This window comes from Cervus canadensis, chromosome 28, assembly GCF_019320065.1.
Source record: "Cervus canadensis isolate Bull #8, Minnesota chromosome 28, ASM1932006v1, whole genome shotgun sequence".
Lineage (NCBI taxonomy): Eukaryota > Metazoa > Chordata > Mammalia > Artiodactyla > Cervidae > Cervus > Cervus canadensis.
Window position 1 is genome coordinate 20,615,490 of NC_057413.1, and position 25,063 is coordinate 20,640,552.

General features: G+C 45.6%; 2 protein-coding genes across 13 annotated transcripts in view; both read right to left on the minus strand.

Moving 5' to 3' along the window:
* Window positions 1–24,859, minus strand: part of LOC122429686 (BOLA class I histocompatibility antigen, alpha chain BL3-7-like) — a 199,148-nt gene extending 174,289 nt beyond the window's left edge. For 4 of the 12 annotated variants that reach the window (XR_006266105.1, XM_043450247.1, XM_043450238.1 and 1 more), the window contains exon 1: window positions 24,748–24,839. Coding sequence is in view for 11 of the 12 variants with exons in the window: in XM_043450247.1 (XP_043306182.1) it covers window positions 24,748–24,820 (73 nt within the window). In the remaining variant the exon portion in view is untranslated. Of the gene's footprint in view, window positions 1–21,186; window positions 21,711–21,849; window positions 21,883–22,042; window positions 22,118–22,308; window positions 22,414–22,525; window positions 22,802–23,683; window positions 23,960–24,159; window positions 24,430–24,747 lie in introns of those variants that run through there. The other 8 variants (XM_043450237.1, XM_043450236.1, XM_043450235.1 and 5 more) reach the window with 6 other exon arrangements.
* On the minus strand, window positions 1,233–2,839 carry LOC122429945 (tripartite motif-containing protein 26-like). Its single transcript, XM_043450664.1, has 2 exons — window positions 2,830–2,839; window positions 1,233–2,032 (listed from the first exon to the last, which is right to left on the minus strand). Exons 1-2 carry the CDS (start codon window positions 2,837–2,839, stop codon window positions 1,332–1,334), a joined length of 711 nt encoding a protein of 236 aa, XP_043306599.1. The 3' UTR covers window positions 1,233–1,331.
* Window positions 24,860–25,063: the final 204 nt, after the last annotated feature.

A 25,063-nucleotide genomic window follows, 5' to 3' on the forward strand; every position in this document is an offset into this window, starting at 1 on the left:
CTTCCTCAACTCTTCATTCTCATCTCTGTATCCAGGAAAACTTGACCCATCAGTTGAGTCTATGAATCCACCAAGATAGCTACTGCCAAACACACCTCTCGTTCCCTAAGTAAGTGTTCTTACTTCTTCCTCTTCTGTTCCCCACCAGATTAGATCCACTCTCCAATAGCTTGGACTCATGCATGATGTATTCTGTTTATATCCTGACAATTCAACCATCCTCTCAAGTCCTGCTGACTCCACCTCCTCCCCCTCTCACTGCAGCTCCCACCTCTCTGGGGGTCATGTGGACGTGCCTCCAGAATTTGCATTCAGGCAGGTGTACGTATCCCTCCCTCTTTGCACTCCACATGCCCCAGTGATGTTTAATTAACTTCCCTTTAAAAAAATTAATTTCCCTTTTTCTAAAATCAGCCAATTTGTTTTCTGCTGCTTATATGTAAGGCTACTAATTTAACATTAAGCTTAGTATCTATTTCTACCATCTCAAAACACAGCTGACATAAGACATGACTTCAGAACCAAATGACTTCCAAAAACTCATATACACCTGAACCTTACATGGCTGCCCCTCTTGCCTTCGCACTGCAAAAATTATCAGAACATGGCAGATAAATGAAGGAATTCTTACACCAGATATCTCAAATCTTACAGTATATCAAAGGTTAAACAGTTATGAACTGCCAAATATTTACCATTTCCTCAGCTGCTTAGATGATTTGGAAAAGACCCTGATGCTGCAAAAGATTGAGGGCAGGAGGAGAAGGGACCGACAGAGGATGAGATGGTTGGATGGCATCACTGACTCAATGGACATGAGTTTGAGCAAACTCCGGGACATGGTGAAGGACAGGGAGGCCTGTCCATGGAGATGCAAAGAGTTGGACACGACTGAGTGACGGAACAACTGCTTAGAAGGATGGCAGGAGAAATTATGGGGCAGAAAAGGTGCTTTAGAAATCAATATGGATGTTGTCACCAATTACTGTTTGTTGCGGGAGCCGAGATTCTGTAACACAGTCACTCGTTCTCATCCGTTTGTCTCAGTGGCAGGTGAAGAACCAAATCAAAGGCAACAGAAGAGATAAATCAGTTAACACACATTTTAATAAACACATCAAAGACATTCCAAATATTCCCCTTAGAGAAAGATCAACTATTACTGTCCCCATTTCAGAGACAAAGCAGCGAGGACAAGATGCCATAATGCTTGTCATCTGAGTGCTTTCAGAAACCCAGCAGGACTGTCCAGCTGAGGCTGAGAGCTGGGAATGAGGAAAAGGAACAAAGGCTAAATGAAAAAGCCTGGGGCTGTGCCAGGAGGCCTTCTCTCAGGGTCTCAGTGTAAGTCTGGATCTCGTGCAGTTAAGCCACAGGAAAGGGAAAATTCTCCCAGTGAAGGCAGATGAGAATTCATAGATGATTTCTTGAGTTCTGGCATTGGTAAAGGTTACCTTTCCACCATCATGATCCAGAGCAACTCCAATCTGCTGGGGGCAGTAGGACAGGATCTGGAAGGGCTCAGGGCTGGTGCATATAGACACCCCAGCTGAGGACAGCTGCAGAGTCCAGAACCCCTCCTCGGGGGTGAAGTTGAGAAATCCCCTTCTCACCACTGACTCTCTTGCCACCCCCACCAGGCAGAATTTTGGCCATATTCCATTTTCCTGAGACCATTCTTCCTCCAACTCCTCATTCTTCTCTCTATATCCAGGGGAATGATACCCATCAGTGATGCCTATAAATCCACCAAGATCGCTACTGCCGAACACACCTCTGCTTCCAGCCCTGTCTCTCCTTGCGTCTTCTTTCTCCTCTGCTTCCCACCAAATCCTGTCCACTTTCACTTCCCAGTACACTTTGCCCCATGTGAAGCCCTTCCTGCCCAGCACCCCGGGCTCCAGATCAAATCTCTGACCACGCTGGCATTTGTTTATCCGCAAGCCAGTGAACATCATACTCTTCCCATTTGGAGACACTGAGAGGTAGCCGTTGGCTGTCTGGGAATCCAGGATGATCCTCACTGTGGGGACTAAGGTATGGCAACACAAAAGATATCAAATAAGATTTGTCCCATAGGTTCTGGGGCCTTCATGACAATGGTGGGAGGTTCCTCAGGGGACCAGGACAGACATTGCTTTTGACCTTGTGTTCAGACTATTAGCAACCATATCTAGAGAGTATAAAGAACACAGAAAATTCAAGGCCTCAGGCAGTGCGATGATACTTGAGAGGGAAACCAATAAGGCCTGGGATCACTATAGCTGGGCAAATCTGGGGAAAGTTTATGGTTTTGAAATCAGGATAAATAATTTGGATACATTAGTCACACGAAGACCTTCTTCTTTAAAACAGAAGTGCTGACCTGTGAGAAATGGACCTTCACAGGAAAGCTGCAAACTTCAGCCACTATCCCCTCCAGATACTCACTTGTCTTATATTCCAGATTCCTCATCAATTTTCCTAGAGTAAAAAAACAAAAAGACAGTGAGCAATTCTTTCTTGTTTTTCTTTTTTTCTTTAGCCACACTGCTTGGCTTGCGGGAAGTCCAGGGTTGAACCCGGGCCTACAGCAGTGAAGGCACGGAGTCCTACCCACTGGACCACCAGGGAATTCGCAACAATAAGCAATTTTAACACCAGAGCTTCTAGGTCAAGTTTTCTTACATTGGCTCTTATAACTTTAGATGATGACAGGGCACCATGAAAGTTCAAGTGAATTAGAGAGAGCAATTCAGGAGACACCCAGAGCTCCACAGTCTAAATTCGTTTTTGCAAGTATATATAACAACAAGTGCTGAACCCACCTGGTGCTTCATTAAAGAGTACCTTTGGGCATACCACCTGTTGTTAAACTAAGTCCTAAACTTCTAGTCCAAACCTTTGAGATTCATTCTCCCAGTATTCTTTAAATTGTTAAAAAAATATTATTGTGGAAAAAACACATGACATTACCATCTTTACTGTTTTTAAATGTATAGTTCATTAATGTTCAGTTCAGGTCAGTCGCTCAGTTGTGTCTGACTCCTTGCAACCCCATGGACTGCAGCACGCCAGGCTTCCCTGTCCATCACCAACTCCCAGAGCTTGCTCAAACTCATGGCCATCAAGTCGATGATGCCATCCAACCACCTCATCCTCTCTCATCCCCTTCTCCTCCTGCCTTCAATCTTTTCCAGCATCAGGGTCTTTTCCAATGAGTCAGTTAATCATTAATGTTAAATATATTTAAATAACTATGCAATTGATTTCCAGATCTTTTCCATGTTTAAAAACTGAAACTCTATACCCATTAAACAGCAGTTCCTTATTTCCCCCTCCTCTCAAACCCTGGCAACCACTAATCCACTTTCTGTTACTATGGATTTGACTACTTTAGAGACCTCATATGCATGGAATCATATATTACTTGTCTCTTTGTGACTGGCTGATTTCACTTACCCTAATGTCCTCGAGGTTCATCCATGATATAGTATGTGGCAAAATTTCCTTCCTTTTTTAGGTTGGATAGTATTCCATTGTCTACATATGCCACATTCTGTTTTTGCATTCATTCATCGATGGACGTTTGGGTTTTTTCTATTTCCCATCTGTGGTGAATAATGCTGCTATGAAACATGAGAGTGCAAAGATCTCTTTGAGATTCTGCTTTTAATTCTTTGGAAAGTGGTAATACTGGACCATATGGTAATTATATTTTTAATTGTTTGAGGAAATTCCACACTCATATTCTCAGTGTTTTGAGATACTCTCCCAATGTTCTTTTAACCTCACTGTTTAATATGAAATATCTTTTTACCATCTTGAGACCTCTGACTGTGACTCTATTTTAGTCTAGGTTCTATTCTTAGACTATCATGTGGTTTGGACTTAGATTCCCTCCCCAGTGTCCCTCCCTGGTGTGAATGACACACAGAGGAGCAAAGAACTTAGAAGTCACAGCCACGCTCAAAACCTAAGGACACAGCATAGAGAAAGAAAGAAGGCTTCTAGGTTCAGAACCCCCTCCTTTATCATTGAATTTTCTGAGTCCTTTCTCTGAAGAAAGAAGTATATCTGAAAATTCTTCTGCCCAATTTTTGACTGCAGGACTAATTAGCTTTTCAACCCAGAACTTCTTCCGGGGTACCTGGAGATAATGACGTCACAGTGAGAACTCCTGAGAGAAAGGTATGATTTCCCACCATCACCACCTGCACATGCACATGAGCACTAACAATAGACCAAAGACGCAGAGAGGAAAAGATGGTTTTCCAAGTGGTTGGTTTCAAGGTCAGAGTCAAAGAGTAGAATATAGAGTTCTGAAGAAAGGATCATGATCCAGGGATTCTCTACCCACCAATGTGTCATTTATAGACAGTATTCAAAAAGAAAGAAAGCCATTTTCCTCCTTGAAATATGCTACTGATACTACTGACCTTTTCCAGTCCTGTGGCCACTGCTGAGTTTTCCAAATTTGCTGGCATATTGAGTGCAGCACTTTCACAGCATCATCTTTCAGGATTTGAAATAGCTCAACTGGAATTCCATCACATCCTTTTCCACTGACCTGGAAAAGGTCAGTTTTCATTCCAATCCCTAAGAAAGGCAATCCCAAAGAATGCTCAAACTACCGCACGATTGCACTCATCTCGCACGCTAGTAAAGTAATGCTCAAAATTCTCCAGGCCAGGCTTCAGCAATACTTGAACCGAGAACTTCCAGATGTTCAAGCTGGTTTTAGAAAAGGCAGAGGAACCAGAGATCAAATTGCCAATATCCACTGGATCATCGAAAAAGCAAGAGAGTTCCAGAAAAACATCTATTTCTGCTTTATTGACTATGCCAAAGCCTTAGACTGTGTGGATCACAATAAACTGTGGAAAATTCTGAAAGAGATGGGAATACCAGACCACCTGACCTGCCTCTTGAGAAACCTGTATGCAGGTCAGGAAGCAACAGTTAGAACTGGACATGGAACAAGAGACTGATTCCAAATAGGAAAAGGAGTCCATCAAGGCTGTATATTGTCACCCTGCTTATATAACTTATATGCAGAGTACATCATGAGAAATGCTGGGCTAGAAGAAGCACAAGCTGGAATCAAGATTGCCGGGAGAAATATCAATAACCTCAGATATGCAGATGACACCACCCTTAAGGCAGAGAGTGAAGAGGAACTAAAAAGCCTCTTGATGAAAGTGAAAGAGGAGAGTGAAAATGTTGGCTTAAAGCTTAACATTCAGAAAACTAAGATCATGGCATCTGGTCCCATCACCTCACGGGAAATAGATGGGGAGACAATGGAAACAATGTCAGACTTTATTTTTTTGGGCTCCAGAATCCCTGCAGATGGTGATTACAGCCATGAAATTAAAAGACGCTTACTCCTTGGAAGGAAGGTTATGACCAACCTAGATAGCATATTAAAAAACAGAGACATTACTTTGCCAACAAAGGCCCGTCTGGTCAAGGCTATGGTTTTTCCAGTGGTCATGTATGGATGTGAGAGTTGGACTGTGAAGAAAGTTGAGTGCCGAAAAATTGAAGCTTTTGAACTGTGGTGTTGGAGAAGACTCTTAAGAGTCCCTTGGACTGCAAGGAGATCCAACCAGTCCATTCTAAAGAAGATCAGTCCTGGGTGTTCATTGGAAGGATTGATGCTGAAGCTGAAACTCCAGTACTTTGGCCACCTCATGCGAAGAGTTGACTCATTGGGAAAGACCCTGATGCTGGGAGGGATTGGGGACAGGAGGAGGAGGGTTGACAGAGGATGAGATGGCTGGATGGCATCACCGACTCGATGGGCATGAGTTTGAGTAAACTCCGGGAGTTGGTGATGGACAGGGAGGCCTGGTGTGCTGCAATTCATGGGGTCGCAAAGAGTCGGACACGACTGAGCGACTGAACTGAACTGAACTGAACTGATGCTACAGGCTCTAAGGAAATTACCTGAGGATATGAACTAGATAAATTAAAATTAAGCTTTAAATATATATTTTTAAAATCATTAAATTTAAAATTGAGGTATAGCTGGGCATATATATAACCTAAATCCAAAATGAAAAAAGTCTGAGATTTTATTATCAAACAGGATTAGATTCAAGGCAAAATTTATTAATGAAAGAGAGGCTATTTTTGGTACTAAAGATTATAATCATCAATTAAGATGGAACTCACCTTAAGGATCATACAGGGAAAAAACATCAAAATATATAAAGCAATATGCGTGCATGCAAAGTCGCTTCAGTCCTGTTACTCTTTGCCACCCTATCGGCAGTAGCCTGCCAGGATTTTCTGGCTGTGGGATTCTCCAAGCAAGAATACTGGAGTGGGTTCAAATGCCCTCCTCCACGGACTCTTCCTGACCCAGGGATCGACCCTGCATCTCTATGTCTTCTCCATTGCCAGGTGGGTTCTTTACCACTAGTGTCACCTGGAAAGATCTAATATGTAGTTTCCTTTTAGCAATGAGTTTTTGCCCATAGTGTATTCTCACTATGAGAATACAAGAAAAATGGGCAAAAACTCATTGCTAAAAGGAAATTTTGGGTTACTTTTCTCTAGCCTATGACATATCAAAAAGTCAAAAAATCAGCATCAATACAAAATACCTAAATAATGTAATTACTAAGGAAAACCACATGGATATATATCACATTCTATTCCAAGGACAAAGAGAATGCAGCTTCTTTTTGAATGTTTGAAACTGCCCAGAAATTCACAACATACAACACAGAAAGCCTCAACAAAGTCCAAAATAGTGAATTGGCGGCAAACTCATCTAATCACAAGATTTAAAAACTGTGAAACATGGAAGTATTAGAAACTGCCCCCGTCCCCCCACCAGCACACTGACAGAAGAAGAAAAAGGTGAGGAGAGTCTCTGAAGAGGCTTTTACCTGGAGGAGAAGGTTGCACAGAGTCTCCCCTCCTTGTCCTGGTCCTGGCTTACCTGTGCTGGATCCCGTCACCTGCTGCCTTCAGGACCGTCCTGGCATCGGGCTGGTTACAGACAAACCGTCAGTTCTGGCGTCTTGGTCTCTGGAGTCGATGACGCTCAGCATGGTCTTGCCTCAGCCCTCCCTGCTTTGTCACCACCGACCCTCCAGAGCACATCTGCCCCCACACACCAGCCCTGAGCCGGTGGGGGGGGAGGGAGGTGGCACAGTAAGGTTGGACCACGTGGGCCAAGGTCCTCTCTCCAACCCTCAGCTCACTTCTCACACAAGGACAACACAGATTAGCAGGGGGCCAGGGCAGTCATGGACTGGCACTGCTCCTCATCAGGGTGAGAGGTTTAGGTCACCAGAGCATAGACCTCAGTTTTCTTCATGTCCCCAGCAGGGGGCGCCGCTCCTGACACACAGTAGGTTCTGCATCAGTTCCCTCCCTCCTGGAACCTGTTTCCCAGCGACTAATTAGAGACTATGTTGCATTTACAGGTCATTCCACCCGGCTGTGATTGCCTTGGTGTGTTACTCACTGAGACCCAGTACACAGCCTGACATCTAGTAACCACATAACAAATGATTAGCAAATCAGTGTGGGGTTTTCTTCAACAGACTCATACATGCATAAAGTTGAAAAAGTTCGTATGACATAAAGGATTACAGTGAAAAGTAAATTTTCTCCTCCATCCCATCCAAAATCTTTCCACATTCCCTCCCTGGACAGGGTAAGTGTTACAGTTTAGATAGTATTCTAGAGAGAGAGTCCATTTTATAAGGTGGTATTTTCCACACATTCTATCTACAACTTTCTTATCAATTAGCAATATATTCTGAGATTATTGTATTTTTAAAATAGAAATCTAGTTCATTTTAAGATATTGATAATAATGATTCTCCACTGCTGATTTTAAACTTAAGTATAGGAAAAATCCTCTGTCTTCCATAGTAATAGAATTTTTTTCTAGATAAAGTCACCCAGATGTAAAATATACTCATTCTCCAATCTTTCTGAGGCTACTTGTCCTCGTGGTTAATTTCTGGCCAATATGATGAAGCACATACAAATTTTTGAATTTTGATCTTCAAGGGAAGAAACTTTTCCTCCTTCCCTGCTTTCCCTGGTTGCTCCCAAACCATGAATGTGGTGTTAGGTTCCTTGGGTCATGCCAACAAGAGCGACGTCCCAGGGAGAGCAGAAAGGACAGGTCACAGGGACCTGGATGCCTGGACAACCTCGTTCTGCCTAGCTGCCCTAAGGTTAAGGTGTTAGTTGCTCAGTCGTGTCTGACTCTGCAGTCCCACAGACTGTAGCCTTCCAGTCTCCTCTGTCCTTGGGATTCTCCAGGCAAGAATACTGGAGTGGGTTTCCATGTCCTTCTCCAGGGGATCATCCCAACCCAGGGATCGAACCAGACTCTCTGCACTGGGGGGCGGACTGTCTACCATCTGAGCTACCAGGGAAGCCCTAGCAGTCCTGGAACTCCCTGCCTCACTGTCCTGGGAGACACACACCAGCTTCCTTCCTGTCAGACCAGTGTTACTTGGGTTTGGCCGCACAGAGTGAGTTAATACATATCTGGAGAACAGGATTCCCAGGAGTGTGTGCTCGCGATGGTCTGTTCTGAGATGAGCAGAGATGTATTTACAGTGTCACCCTTGGCTCCTGGGACATTACTGTGAGCTGGAGGAAGGAGAGCTGGGCTGGGGGTGGGGGGCAGCACAGGGAGACGGGAGATGTCACCCTCCTCATCTTCCCAGCCATGGGATGTGACAGGGGAGGGTTAGGTCACCAGGTATCTGTTTGGGGTGTTTGTCTCTTCACTTTCCTTCCTGTCCTCTTTACTGACAGTTTCCTTCACATTCCAGACAGGAGGAGAATCTCTGCCTGCTGGTCTCTTCCTCCTCGTCCTCCTGTCTGAGGGCAGGGCCTGGGGAGGCTGAGACCTAGAGGAGGAACTTCTCAGGTAGGAAAGGAATGCAGGTCACTTGTCCTCCTTCTGGAATCTCTGCTTCCCCAGTCTGGCCTGGACAGCCAGTCCTGAGACAGCTGAATCCCCAGCATAAGTGAGGCATATGGGGGAAAGAAAATAATGTGCATCCACGGGTCACTCATATCTTTTTTTCCCTGTGATCCCAAAATGTACATTTATTAATCTCCTAATTGTTACCAGAGAGTCACTAGTCCAGCTGATGTTCCAAAAGTGAGTATTATACAGGGGCATGGCTACCAGAGGAGGGAACACTGGGGTCACCTTAGATCTGCCAGCCACAGGATGACTTTGGGATCATCTGACCACATGGCTTCTCACAGAACTAAGGGTAGGAATGCAGAGACTGAAATAAGTAGAGAGTTCAAGTCCAAGGTTTTGGGACTCACTCCAGAGGTATCCAGATCAAAATTGTATTCTGCAAACACTAGTGCAGTCTTCCAGGTTATTTGGAATTACAAGAGAGAACTTTGTAGGTAGAAACATAAAGGTAGGAAATGAAAAGAAAGTAGCCAGGTTGAGAGTTACAGTTGTCTCATTATCACTGACAACTATCATGCCAGTTTCTGCAAGGACCACAGTGGAGAATTAACTGCTATATGATGTGATCACCACGGTTGCATCCTTTAAGTTTTTGAGGATGACATTAACTTCTTTCATTATCCCCAGGACACAATATTGCTATTAATACTCTGTCTTGGTTGAGCTTTGAAGGCTTTTTCAGGGTCTTCCACTAAACCTTTCTTACTAAAAGCTTTTTTACTACACACACACACACACACACACACACAAATCAACATGCGGGTTCTTGCCAACTCTAAATATGTCTATAGCTGTGACTCTAGGTGGAGAAATTGCCACCAAGAGGATGTATAGATACAGAGAAGCTGTGAGATATATGTGGCCCTAAGACACGATGCACATTATTTTCTGTTCCTCATATGCCTCACTTGTACTGGGGATTCGTGATTGCAGGCAGGTATCAGGGTCAAATCTGGCTTGTTTCAAAGACCTAGAAGGATCTAGATGTTCCCTTTCATCAGTGAGTGAAATAAGAACAATGGTCGTTGGCACCCACATGGAATGATGTGGGGAATTACTGTTGAACACAACTGCTCTGTATTGCAGGGTATGTCCTCAGGGTACTTAGGTTGTCTTCAGGAAGTGAGTTCTAGGTGTGAGAATTGGCTCAGGTCTGGAAACTAGATAACGGATAGTAACTTTTTATTAAGCAGCTGATCTCAGCCTTCAACTCATTCATTTTGATCTATTAATACAGTACTGAGCCACACTCTTGTTGCCTGTCCATCTACCTTGCCTCTAGAAATATCACGATCTATTAACCATTTCCATAAACCCCTTACAGTTAGAATATCCTGTTTCCATCCTGACATCGTTGGTTAATTCAGAAATTTGGTCCTTATTCCTGCCTTGCTGTCACCTCTTCCCCTGCTTTCTGGGATCCTGTTATCCCCGCTGCTGCCGTAGTGTTATCTCCTAGATCAGCTCTGCCTACACAGGACAGCGAGGTTAATACTGCTCACTTGTTCATTCCCTATTGCCTGATAAACACTTTCCTTTTGGAAATATTTACCTGTTTTTTTTTTTTTTTTTTTTTACCTATTTTGTTTTTATACCAGCATGCCCACTTCTCTGAGTTTTTTCATGACTTTCTGTTCAATTGCCAAGATGGTTCAGGCATCAATGCTTCATTTAACGTGAGCCGTAGCATGTGTTGTGGCAGAGGGGCTGAAGTGAAGCTCTGAACCATGTTGTGTACACCACCCAAGACGGATGGGTCACTGTGGAGAGTTCTGACTGAACGTGATCCACTAGAGGAGGGAACGGCAAACCACCCCAGTATACTTGCCATGAGAACCTCATGAACTGTATTAAAAGACCAAAAGGTAGGACAACAAAAGATGAGTCCCCCAGGTTGGAAGGTATCCGATATACTACAGGGGAAGAGCAGAAAACTACTAATAGCCTTGGAAAGAATGAAGCACCTGGGCCAAAGCAGAAGTGATGTTCAGTTGTGGATGTGTCAGGGGATGAAAATAAAATCTGATGCTGCAAAGAACAGTACTGATAAGAAACCTGGAATATCAGGTCTATGAATCAAGGTAAATTTGACATGGTCAAGCAGGAGATGGTAAGAATAAACATCAACATCTTAGGAATCAGTGAACTTAAATGGACGGGAATAGGCAAATTTAATTCAAATGACCATTGTATCTACTACTGTGGGCAAGAATCCCATAGAAGTAATGGAGTAGTGCTCATTATCAATAAAAGATCCTGAAATGCAGTACTTGGGAGTAGCCTCAAAAATGACAGAATGATCTCGGTTTGTTTCCAAGGGAAGCCATTCAACATCATGGTAATTCAAGTCTGTGTCCCTACTGTTGATGCTGAAGAAGCTGAGGTTGATCATTTCTACAAAGACTTAGAAGACTTCCTAGAACTAACACAAAAAAACCTGTATTCATCATTGGGGATTGGAATGCAAAAGTAGGAAGTCAAGGGTCACCTGGAGTAACAGGCAGATTTGGCCTTGGAGTACAAAACGAACCAGGTTAACTGAATTCTACCAAGAGAATTCACTGGTCATAGCAAACACCTTTCTTTTCAACAACACAAGAGATGACTACACATGGACATCACCAAATGGTCAATACTGAAATCAAAATGATTATATTCTTTGTAGTTGAAGATGGAGAAGCTGTATACAGTCAGCAAAAACAAGACCTGGAGCTGAGTGTGGCTCAGATAATGAGCTTCTTATAGCAAAATTCAGGCTTAAGTCAAAGAAAGTGGGAAAACCACTAGGCCAGTCAGGTATGACTTAAATCAGATCCCCTATAAATATGCAGTGGAGGTGATGAATAGATTCAAGGGATTAGATCTAGTAAACAGTGAGCCTGAAGAACTATGGACAGAGGTCTGTAATACTGTACAGGAGCAGTGAAAAAAACCATCCCAAGGAAATAGAAAAGCAAGAAGGCAAATGGTTATCTGAGGATTCTTTACAAATAGTTGAAGAAAGAAGTGAAAAGCAAGGGAAAAAGGGAAAGCTGCATCCAACTAAATGCAGAGTTCTAAAGAATAGCAAGGAGAGACAAGAAGGCCTTCTTTAATGCACAGTGCTTAAAAATAAAGGAAAACACCAGAAGGGGAAAGACTAGAGATATATTCAGAAGAATTGGTAATATCAAGGGAACATTATCCCCAAAGATGGGCACAATAAAGGAGAGAAACAGTTGAGACCTAGTGGAAGGAGATGAGATCAAAAAGAGATGGAAAGAATACACGGAAGAACTGTACAAAAAAGATCTTAATGAATCGTATACCCATGATGATGTGGTCAGTCACCAGAGCCAGACCTTCTGGAGTGTGAAGTCAAGCAGGCCTTAGGAAGCACTGCTGTCAATAAAGTTAGTGGATGCAATGGAGTTCCAGCAGAGCCATTCATAACCCTCAAAGATGATGCTCTCAAAGTTTTGCACTCAATATGTCAGCAAATCTGGAAGACCCATCCATGGCCACAGAACTGGAAGTGGTCAGTTCCCATCCCAGTTCCCAAGAAGGGCAGTATTAAAGAATGTCCAAACCATCAGACAGTTGCACTCATCTCCCATGCAGATGTTCAGGCTGGATTTAGAAAAGGCGGAGGAACCAGAGATCAAATTGCCAATATCCATTGGATCATTGAAAAAGCAAGAGAATTTCAGATAAACATCTACTTCTGCTTCATTGACAATGCTAAAGCCTTTGACTGTGTGGGCCACAACAAACTGTGGAAAATTCTCAAAGAGATGGGAATACCAGACCACCTTACTTGCCTCCTGAAAAACCTATATGCAGGCAAAAAGCAACAGTTAGAACTGGACATGGATCAACAGACTGATTCCAAATCAGGAAAGGAGTACATCAAAGAGGTATATTGTCACCCTGCTTATTTAACTTATATGCAGAGTATATCACGCAAAATTCCAGGCTGGATGAAGCACAAGCTGGAATGAAGATTGCAGGGAGAAATATCAATAACGTCAGATATGCAGATGACACCACCCTCAAGGCAGAAAGTGGAGAGTAAAGAGCCTCATGATGAAGGTGAAAGAAGAGTTAAATAGCTGATTTAAAACTCAACATTCAGAAAACTAAGATCGTGGCATCTGGTCCCATCACTTCATGGCAAATAGATGGGGAAACAATGGAAACAGTGACAGACTTTATTTTCTTGGGCTCCAATATAACTGCAGATGGTGACTGCAGCCATGAAATTAAAAGATGCTTGCTGCTTGGAAGAAAAGCTATGACCAACCTAGACAGCATATTCAAAAGCAGAGACATTACTTTGCCAACAAAGGTCTGTCTAGTCATAGCTATAGTTTTTCCAGTAATCATGTAAGGATGTGAAAGTTGGACCATCCTAAAGGAAATCAGTCCTGAATATTCATTGGAAGGACTGATGCTGAAGCTGAAGCTCCAGTATTTTGGTCACCTTATGTGAACAACCAACACATTGGAGAAGTTCCTGATGTTGGTGAAGATTGAGGGCAGAAGGAGAAGAGGGCTTCAGATGACTGAATGGCATCACTGATGCAATGGACTTGAACTTGGGCAAACTCCAGAAGATGGTGAGGGACAAGTAGGCCTGGCATGCTTCAATCCATGGGGTCACAAAGAGTCAGACATGACTAGGCGACTGAGCAAAAACAACATAGCATTTGTTAAAACAACTTTAAGTGAAAGTCACTCAGTCATGTCCGACTCTGTGACCCCATGGACTATACAGCCCATGGAAGTCTCCAAGCTAGAATACCGGAGTGCGTAGCTATTCCTTTCTCCAGGGGATCTTCCCAACAATAGTGAAATATAATTCACCAATTGAAAAGAATCAATTATAGCATATATACAAAGAGGTGTGACCATTGCCACATTCATTTTTGAACGGTTTTCATCACCCTGAAGTGTTTTTAGAATATTGTTATCCAGGTACCAATTTGCTAGGTGGCTCAGTGGTAAAGAATCTGCCTGCAATGCAGGAGAATCAGGAAACATGGGTTAGAGCCCTGGGTTGGGAAGATCCCCTGGAGAAAGAAATGGCAACTCACTCCAGTATACTTGCCTGGAAAATTCCACGGACAGAGGAGCCTGGCAGGCTACAGTCCAAGAGGTCCCAGAGTTGGACATGAATAAGCAACTGAGCATGCATGCATGCATTGAGGTACCAATTTATTCCTGGGCAGTTAGCCCCTATTTCCCTTCAACATTTCCCTCATCTTTAGACAAACACTAATCTACTTTCTGTTTAAAGGGATTTGCTTATAAATCCTATAAATAAAATCTGACAATATGATCTTTTATTCTTGTTTTCTTTTGCAGAGCATAATGTATTTAAAGTTCACCCACACTAGGCATCCATGTTCTAGACGTCTGTACTTCCTTCTTTTCATTTCCAAATAATTTTCCAAGGCAGGTTTGTACCGCTTTTACTGATTCATTCATGAAGGGATGGAGATCTGAGTTATTTCTGCTGTTTGACTGTCATGATTAACGCTGCTATGAATGTCAGCTACAAACATGGTAGTGTAGACTACCATTGTCATTTCTCCAAGGTAAATACCTAGGAATGGAATTTATGAGTCCTAGAGGAACACTAGGTTCAAACTTGGAGGAACTTCCAGACTGTTTTCCAAGACCATTTCATATTCCCACTAGCTCGTTCCATGGTTCCAAACTCTCCACATCCTCTCTGAGCATATGAATCTTGGTTTCTGGATTTTCAAGGAGGGGATGTCACCTATGATCCCCACATGAATAAGCTCTGGGTTACATTTCCTATTATAGCTCATAAGCTTCAGAAAACCAAAGGTAAGATTTTTCCCAGATTTGGCTAATGCCTTGAGGATAAAAACAACTTCTCCCTCTGAAATATTGCCCACATTTATATTTTGGCCTAAACATTTATTCTCTTGGTACTGTACTTATGGAAGCTTTTTATACTTAATCTATTATTTTTATTTGTTTTCACTGGACAAGTAAGCCTTAAAACCAGGCCAACCGTGTTACTAAAAATGGAATCTCCAAGGCTTATTTTTCCAATCCTGCTATTTTTCTGGCACCAGGGTAGCTGTCAGAATACAAGTCCATCTAAACCAGTGATACTTTATCTCTTCTGTGAGCCAGTGCTGGTTTGTGAAATGCTTGTTATCAGCTCACAAGAAGAAACATACAGACATTGAAAGTGAACATAAGCAATAAACTACCTTATCTTGACCCAGACTGATAATTGCCAAGAAAAAGATGAGCATTTTTATCATGTCATTGGATCTGCTAAGACTTTGGATTATTAGTCCTCATGGACTAGAGATTATAGCTTGGTGTCTAAACTAGTACTTGAAAGACTTTTGTGTGGGTCACATGTAAATTAATCAATTTTATAGATACTTTATCCAGGAAAATGCATATACAAAGAAATACAAAAGTTCAGTTCAGTCGCTCAGTCATATCCAACTCTTTGCAACCCCATGGACTGCAGCACAGCAGGATTCCCTGTCTGTCACCAACTCCCGGAGCTTGCTCAAACTCATATCCGTCGAGTCGGTGATGCCATCCAACCTCTAATCCTCTGTCATCCCCTTCTCCTCCTGCCTTCAATCTTGCCCAGCATCAGAATCTTTTCCAGTGAGTCAGTTCTTCCCATCAGGTGGCCAAAGTATTGGAGCTTCAGCATCAGCATCAGTCCTTCCAGTGAATATTCAGGGTTGATTTCCTTTAGGATGGACTGGTTTGATCTCCTTGCAGTCCAAGGGACTCTCAAGAGTCTTCTCTAACACCACAGTTAAGAGCATCAAATCTCTGGTGCTCAGCCTTCTTTATGGTCCAACTCTCACATCCCTAAGTGACCACTGGAAAAACCATAGCTTTGACTAGACGAACATTTGTTGACAAAGTAATGTCTCTGGTTTTGAATATGCTGTCTAGGTTGGCCATAGCTTTTCTTCCAGGCAGCAAGCATCTTTCAATTACATGGCTGCAGTCACCATCTGCAGTGATTTTGGAGCTCCAAAAATAAACTCTGTCACTGTTTCCATTGTTTCCTCATTAATTTGCCATGAAATGATAGGATGGGATGTCATGATCTTAGTTTTCTGAATGTTTAGTTTTAGGCCAACTTTATTACTCTCCTCTTTCACTTTCATCAAGAAGCTCCTTAGTTCCTCTTTGCTTTCTGCCATAAGGTGGTGTCATCTGTGTATTTGTGGTTATTGATACTTCTCCCTGCAATCTTGATTCCAGCTTGTGCTTCATCCAGCCCAGCATTTTGCATGATGTACGCTGCAGATAGGGCTTCCTTGGTAGCTCAGTTGGTAAAGAATCCACCTGCAATGCAGGAGACCCCAGTTTGATTCCTGGGTCAGGAAGATCCCCTGGAGAAATGATGGGCTACGTAGTCCAGTATTCTTGGGCTTTCCTTGTGGCTCAGCTGGTAAAGAGTGTGCCTGCAATGCAGGAGACCCCGGTTCGATTCCTGGGTTGGAAAGATCCCCTGGAGAAGGAAAAGGCTACACACTCCAGTTTTCTGGCCTAGAGAATTCCATGGACAGTCCATGGGGTTGCAGAGAGTTAGACACGACTGAGCCACTTTCAGTTTCACTTTTCACTCTGCATATAAGTTAAATGAGCAGGGTGACAATATATAGCTTTGATGTACTCCTTTCCTAATTTGGAACCAGTTTGTTGTGTCATGTCCAGTTCTGACTGTTGCCTCTTGATCCACATACGGGTTTCTCAGGAGGCAGGTAAGGTGTTCTGGTATTCCCATCTCTTGAGGAATTTTCCACAGTTCATTGTGATCCACACAGTGAAAGGCTTTGGTGTAGTCAATAAAGCCAAAGTAGATGTTTTTCTGGAACTCTTGCTTTTTCTATGATCTAACGGATGTTGGCACTTTGATCTCTGGTTCCTCTGCCTTTTCTAAATCCAGCTTTTACATCTGGAAGTTCCAGGTTGAAGCCTAGCTTGGAGAATTTTGAGCATTACTTTGCTAGCATGTGAGATGAGTGCTACTGTGCAGTCGTTTGAACGTTCTTTGGCATTGCCTAACGTACAAAAGTTAACATGCAATAAAATGTCAGTATATATGTATGGGTCCCATGAAGACTTATAGATCTTCTTTTTAAGCCTGGAAAAAGACAACGGCAGCTGGAGGACATTTTGAGTAATCATTTCATCACTCAGAAGTGCACTCCTCTTATCTGAGAGTATAAACTGGAGTGGACAGGAACTGGCCCTCATAATGCAGTGTTATAGAAGTTGAAAGACATTTCATTGATTCATTCATCCAACCTGACTGGTTACAATGTAGCAGACCAAGCTCTGATCTAGATCACTGCTCAAAAAAATTGGAATTTTTCATTCTTTCCCCCTCCTTCAGTCTCCTTCTCCAACCCCAGAATCTGTACTCTCTTCCCAAGTGAGGGGATTTTCACACTTGACGATCTTGGTAGAAAGCAGATACCTTCCTCCATTAGACAGAAAACCTTGCTTCCTCAATATTCCTCCAGGTAGAAAGAGGCTGAGGCCCCACCAGGCAGGTGACCACATGCTGGACTCTTACTTAGGACACGGTGCCACAGAGAGACGGGAACCGCACCGGATGCTTTAGGCACACATGGCACGCGTGGCAGAGGCGGCCGTGTGTCGTCCAGGCGTCAGAGCAGCAGAGAGCAGGTCTAGTCACGGGGTCCTCGTCCAGCATCAGGGCTGACAGCGCTGTGAACAGTGGTGTCTGTGCTCACCTGCGGGGAAGGGGTTCCTGTGTGGGACCCGACCCGGGTGGGGTGAGGATTCTGTTCCCGGCTGTGCCTCAGGGCTGGTCAGCGGTTTTCCCTGAAATAAACCCAAACCCACAAGTGTGCCTCTCTCTGTTCCATTTAGAACAATTTGAAATCTTTTTTTTCCTCACCCAGAACTACCGAAGAATACCATATAGGGAAATCTCAGAGAGCAAGGATTCAGAGACTTTTCCTTCCGCTTTATTATGATTGATATATAATATTGAGTCAGTTTATGGTGTACAATTGTTGATTTGATACACTTCTGTACTGCAAAATAATCACCACCATAGCTTTATCTGACAACTGAATCATGTCACATCATTACCTCTTCTGCATGTGTGGAGAAAATTTAGATCTACTCTCTTAGCAACTCAGAGACTCTATGGTGAGCTGATAATCACTTCCTAAATTTTCAGCCTGGCAATAACACATGGCAGAAACAAGATGCAACTCGCACCAAATGTTTTATCTTTTTCCTCTCAGAAAAAAAACATTTAAATGTGTGTTTAAGACCCCTCCCTGCCTTAATCATTCTCTGATCTTTAATGTCAGTGGATCCCAGCCTGCTCAGGACTGCTTGTAGAGATTGTTACAAAATACTCAGGACTCTTCCCAGATCCACCGTCTAGAATGTAGGGCACAGAGTCCAGGAATTTATTATGAACAAGCCATACAGGGGAGGCTGGTGCGCGGCCAGGTGGGAATCCACATCTGTGTTCTTGCTCTGAAATGTGTGGTCTGAAGATCAGCACCAACCGTGTGATAAGTCTATTCCAGACCTTCTGTCTCTAAGAGGAGTGCAGGTGAAGGACATTCCTTCATGTCCTTCAGGACCCCTTTCCACGTGCCATCTAGAGACGGTGTCAGAATGGTGCCGTCTGCTCAGGCGTGTGGTCTGATCAGTTCCCATAGCTTGGGGGCTTCAGGATTCAGTCCTCGTCCTTCTGATTTTGTAGCCGATTCTCCCCTCCTATCTGCAACCTTATCTGTTTTCAAGGCTTTCAACATCATTTATATGGTGTCACCTCTTCCATCTATTTTTCCAGTCACGTCATCTCACCTAAACCCTAGACTAGTAAACGCAACTCAGTTCCCACTTTCCTAAACCAAATGCTGATGGTGATGCCTTCTCAAATATGCTCCTTCCAGAGTCCCCTCATTTCCACAGTAGGCATCCCACATGCTTACTTGCAAATCTCAAATTATGCGGTCCATCTTCACTCTTTCTCATAACTCAGATTTAATCCACTAGGAAGTGCTGTAAAATGCATTTTCAGAATAGATCAAGAATCCACTCACTCACCATTATCTTCCCTGCTCACAGCCCGGACAAGCACCAGCATCCCCACCCTGGACCCTGCGCTGTTTGCTACAGGCTCCTCTCCGCCTCCCTTGCCCTTCACATCCAGACTCTGCACAGCAGCCTGACTGACGCTTCTAGAGAGCAGTCACACCAGGTCCTCCTCTGTTCAAATCATCCTATAACTCCATAGCTTGCTGAGATAAAATCAACCCCCTTCTAACATCCTGGAGGCACACAATATCTGGCCGGACATGGGATCTCAGGGCAATTCCTTTTCCTTCAGCCACAGCTGCCTCCTGGCTCTCCCTTGAACACAGACACCCTCCTGCCCTCGTGCATTTGCACTGGAGGCTCCTCTGCCTGGAGAGAACCTCCCCTAGACATCCTTGTGGACATTCCTTCATGTTCTTCACATCTTTACTTAAAGGTTACATTTTCAATGAGGCCCACTGTCCACCCTAGTAACATAGTCACCTTCCCTGTCCCCACACACTTATACTCTGGGTCACCTTCCTCCGAGCACTTACCAACCTCTAAGGGAAATACTTCCCTCACTTACTAGGCTCATAATACATGCTCTGCCCCTTCTCCCTAGAACACACTGCACATGGTGGACAAGGTTTGTCTGTCGTTAGTTCATTGAGTTCTCCTAAGGCAATGGCACCCCACTCCAGTTCTCTTGCCTGGAAAATCCCATGGACGGAGGAGCCTGGTAGGCTGCTGTCCATGGGGTCGCTAAAATTCACGACTGAACAACTTCACTTTCACTTTCCACTTTCATGCATTGGAGAAGGAAATGGCAACCCACTCCAGTGTTCTCGCCTGGAGAATCCCAGGGACGGGGGAGCCTGGTGGGCTGCCATCTATGGGGTCGCAGAGAGTCAGACACGACTGAAGCGACTTAGCAGCAGCAGATGCAAAAATAGTGTGTCATGTCTCTGGCACACAACAAATATCAGTTCAATGAATGGTCAGTGTAAAGCACTTCCCTACTCTAGATACACTGTCTTTATTGATGTGACCTCAGGCCACATGCTGTCTCGTGGCAGTTTACAGCACAGCATCCATTTGCATTGACCTCAGTGCTGCCTGTATTTTACTCACAAAGGCTGATCTTCCTTCCCTCCCGCACCAATCAGCCTGCACACCACACACAAAACTCTGTCTCTTCAGAAAGGAAGATCCTTCGCTTCTGGCTCCTATATTCAACCTGCTGTGATTTTATTAGACTCTGCTTTCTAAATTCATGAGTTGAGATGGGAGCCAGCAGTAGCCTTAGAAGATGTAAGGGCAGAAGAGGGGGCAGACCTCAGAAAAGAGAGAAATCCAGCAGGAATTAAGTCAAGGATATGACACTATTGGGTCTCTCCTCTTTGCAAGTTCCAGCATGTGGTTCCTTTAAAAAGATGGAGAAAAGTTGGAAAGAAGAATCCAGAAAAATCTCTAAAAGAGGGCAAGAGCTGGATGACTGTGAAATTTCTTTTGACACCACTGAGAATCCTGTGTGCAAAGACCCCTTGGACTTGTGGGGACAATGACAGGCAAAGTGACCCCTGCAGCTGTCAGATATGGGGTCACCCAGAGAAGAATAAGATCAGGACTCTACACATGAAGAAAACAGTTATTACACCACCAACAATAATAGCAATAACTAAATAAGCAAAATATAAACACATTCAAAAATGACAAGAGCTAAGTATTGGACCAAGGCCTGATCCTAGGCTAACCACTGAAGAAACGCACCCTGCCCATGGTGCTGGAGATACAACAAGGCCCAGCTGACTTCTGAGTCCATGATCACAGGTCCTTGGTGGGACAAGGATTTACTGAAGGGACAAGGACAATGGAATGGAGAAGAGGACCCAGGCCAGGAGTGACCATGGGCAGTGCATGGGCAGTGCGTGCATGCCCACCAGGCACTGATCACTGACTGGGTACAGGCCCTGTCCACACTCAGCTCCTCACAGGCTCCACCTGTCCCTCCTGCAGCTGACTCAGCATAGGAAACATGGTTCTGCAAGGTTCTCAGTGTTTCAGTTTATTTCCTCTTTCAAACCTTAGGAATCCTCATCTTTATTATCCAATCCCCCTTCATGGCACTAATTAGAAAAAACAAATTCATATATACAGATTTATTTTCATTAAGGAAATTAAGACATCATTACTCAGTGCATATGAAGCAAAGACAGTGATGGAGATGGCCCAGCCCCATTTCTGCTGGAACAGGACAGTGGATGAGGGAGGAGAATACAGGTCAGGGTGGGGAGGGGATGTGGTGGGCAGGGATGGGCCAGTCTCCCCACCTCCTCACGTTATACTAATAGGAGCACAGACACACTCAGATGCAGCTGCGGAAAGAGGAGTCTGGGGATCTGACGTCACAAAGCAGGACCGAGCATCACTCAGTCCCCACAAGGCAGCTGTCTCACACTGTGAGAGAAAAGAATCAGGAACCAGTTCAGGTCAGTCATGTAAGGGCTGACATTCTCGACAGCCCCCCACATGCTCACATGTCTCACTCAAAGATCCCAGCTGCCCAATGTGTCCCCTCTGCCCCGATCCCCCTTCCAATCTAGACTCTCCAAGGTCTCACCTTTAGGAACCGTGAGAGACACATCAGAGCTCTGGGCACTGTCACTGCCTGGGGGAAAACAAGACCAGGACGTGGTCAGAACCCACAGGAGAGAAACTAGAGAAGGCACTTTGAGGAGGGTGAGCCCCCCAGGGCCTCCTGTCTGCACCCTCACAAGGGTCTCACGAATCGCCCTCTTCATACTTACTTGCAGCCTGGGTGTAGATCCGTCCTTTTTCACCTGTGAGAAGAAAATATTACATGAGAGGCCAGGGAGAAGGATGAGTCATGAGACCCTAGTGGAACCCATAGTCCTGGACCCCAGAGAACTTTCTGGAACTGTGGTCAAAACTCATGATAGGATCAGGAACACAGAGAAGGGAAATGTGTAAGGACTGGGCCACCGGCCCTCCTGGAGGTCTGTCCTCAGCAAGGATCTCCCTCTAACCTTCAAGTGATGGAAACCTGGTCCCCAACTGGAATTAGGAAGGCGAAAAATTTCTCTTTCATTTTCATACAGGCTTTAGAAAAGCAAAATGTTAGCATCAGCTCCATACTCCACGTGTGTGTGGAGCATACTTTCCAGTAATCAGGCAGGTAAATGTCTACCTGGGCTTGAAACCCCCAGTGAGACAAGAAAACTCAGATCCCTCCCTCCCTTCCTTACCTGAGTGCTTCTTCTTCCAGATCACAGCTCCAGCCACCACAGCCACCACGAGGACAACCAGGCCAACAATGATGCCCACGGTGAGGAAGGAGGTCTGAGGAGGTTCTGTGGAGGAAAGGGAAGGGCCCCTCAGGCTTGAGTCCTGAACTTGCTGAACTGAGTCCTGAAGGACTCCTGCTTTATCTGAGAGGAAGTTCCAGCCCATCTCTCTCCTTACCCCATCTCAGGGTGAGGGGCTCCTGAAGTCCCTCATGCTGCACACGGCACGTGTATCTCTGCTCCTCTCCAGAAGGCACCACCAGGGCCACCCACTTCTGGAAGGTTCCATCCCCTGAAGGCCTGGTCTCCACAAGCTCCATGTCCTGGGTCTGGTCCTCCCCATTGCGCTGCCAGGTCAGTGAGATCTCCTCAGGGTAGAAGCCCAGGGCCCAGCACCTCAGGGTGACCTCACGGTCAGAGATGGGGTGATGGGTCACATGTGCCTTTGGAGGGTCTGAGGAAGAATCAGAAAATATACAGTTTGTGTTACCTCCATGGGTCACTGAAGCAGCATCATGTGACCATCCTGAGAAAGGACAGAACAGTGATTTTTCCCCCAGCTTTACTGACGTATACTTAACAAAAACTGTACACATTTAAAGTGTACTACATGTTGCTTTGATATATATCTACACTGTGAAGGTAATTAATGTATTCATCAACTTACCTTATGTGTGTGTCTGTTTGACAGGGGTGATGAGAATGATTAAGATCAATTTTAAAGTATACAGTACAGGATTATTATTAACTATAGTCACCAGGCTGTACATCAGATCCCCAGATGTATTATGAACTTTTTTACCCGCTGAGCTATGGAACATTCAAGACCATGGTGTTGAAAAAAGCAGCACAAGAGCTAGATAACAGCCTCAAATCAGAGATCAGGGAGGATCTATATTAGTTCTTGGAAATTTCTAGAATGAGACTAGGATAGGAGCTCTAAAAATGGGAGGGGGAGAATACAGACTGGTGGAGGCTGAATGACTCAGAAAAGCTGGAGTCAGGCCTCCCAAGGTGCTCTCAGGGTGAGAACATATCTTGAGAGAGAAGTCATGTATCACAAGATGGGGCCAGGGTCAAAGGGCACCGCTGACCAGCTATTTCAGGGATGATTTGTTTCCTGCTTCTTCCTCAAAGACACTGGATTCCTTAATTGTCCTTCAGAGCAGTAGGGCCACTGGTGACTGTCTTGTACAGAATATGAAAACCTGGGCGGATTTCCTCCTTCTCCTGACAAGAACCTGGGGTGCTGCTCCCACAGGGACCCCATTTTCTTCTCCTCGTGGGAAGCCAGCTCCAGCCCGCGGGTAGATCAGGGAGGCCCCGCCCCTCGTACCTGCGCGCAGCAGCGTGTCCTTCCCGTTCTCCAGGTATCTGAGGAGCCACTCCACGCACGTGCCCTCCAGGTAGTTCCTCTCTCTCTCCACATTATCTGCCGCCTCCCACTTGCGCTTGGTGATCTGAGCCGCCGTGTCCGCCGCGGTCCAGGAGCGCAGGTCCTCGTTCAGGGCGATGTAATCATTGCCGTCGTAGGCGAACTGCCAGAACCCGCGGAGGAGGCGCCCGTCCGGCCCCACGTCGCAGCCGACCATCCACTGGAAGGTGTGAGACCCTGACCCGCCCCGACCACCCGCGGTGATTAAACCCAAACTGAAAATGAAACCGGGTCAAGTCCCGCCGGCTCCTCCCGGGTCGGGGTGCCGAACGTGTTCTGCAATGTTGGGGTGACCCTCGGACCCGGAGACTCGGGGCGACCCCGGCCGGTCCCCGGGGGTGGGGGTCGTGACCTGGACCCGGGCCCGCGTTGCTCACCGGCCTCGCTCTGGTTGTAGTAGCCGAGTGCGGTTTTCAGGTTCACTCGGAAAGTCTGTGCGTGGCCCTCGGCGTTTCGCGTCTCCAGATCCCAATACTCCGGCCCCTCCTGCTCCACCCACCGCGCCCGCGGCTCCATCCTCGGATTCGGGGCGTCGCTGTCGAACCGCACGAACTGCGTGTCGTCCACGTAGCCGACCTGCAGGAATCGGGGCTCCCCGAGGCCGGGCCGGGACACGGCGGTGCTGAAATACCTCATGGAGTGGAAGCCTGGGGGCGGGAAGGGGTGAGACTAGGCCCGACCTCCTCCCGGAGCGGGTCCCGGGTCCGAGGTGATGGGCCCGGTAGGGAGGAGGGAGCGTAGGGTCCGCGAGATGTAAGAGGTCGAAAACCGGCCCGAACTTCGTAGGAGGAAGAAAAGAGGTGTCGGGAAGCAAGGGAGCGACAGGCCGGGACCCGGGGTGGGGGCGGCGGGTCTGGGCAGGGGCGTCGGGGTCGCTCGTTCCCTGGGGTCCTGCCCCCCTGACTCCCGAGAGATTCCCCTCGCCCCTCCCAGCAGAGGCCGTTCCCTCCCGACCCCGCACTCACCCGCCCTGGTCTCGGTCAGGACCAGGGCCCCCGAGAGGAGCAGGAGGAGGATTCGCGGGCCCATGACTCGCATCCTCTGGGTCTGGCGAGAAGCAGAGTCCGGTCAAGTTGGTGGAGACTCTATAACCGAGAACCGCGGAGACGCTGATTGGTTTTTCTAGAAACCGGACACCCAGTGGCAGTGAGAGCTGGGGCCGCGTCACGAGTGTCCAAGCAGGAGGGCTCCACACACGTTGTGAGAGAGAAAGTGAAACTCGGGGAGACGGGAACCCCCAACATGGAGCGTCCCAACTCCAGACACCGCCCTTAACCCTGA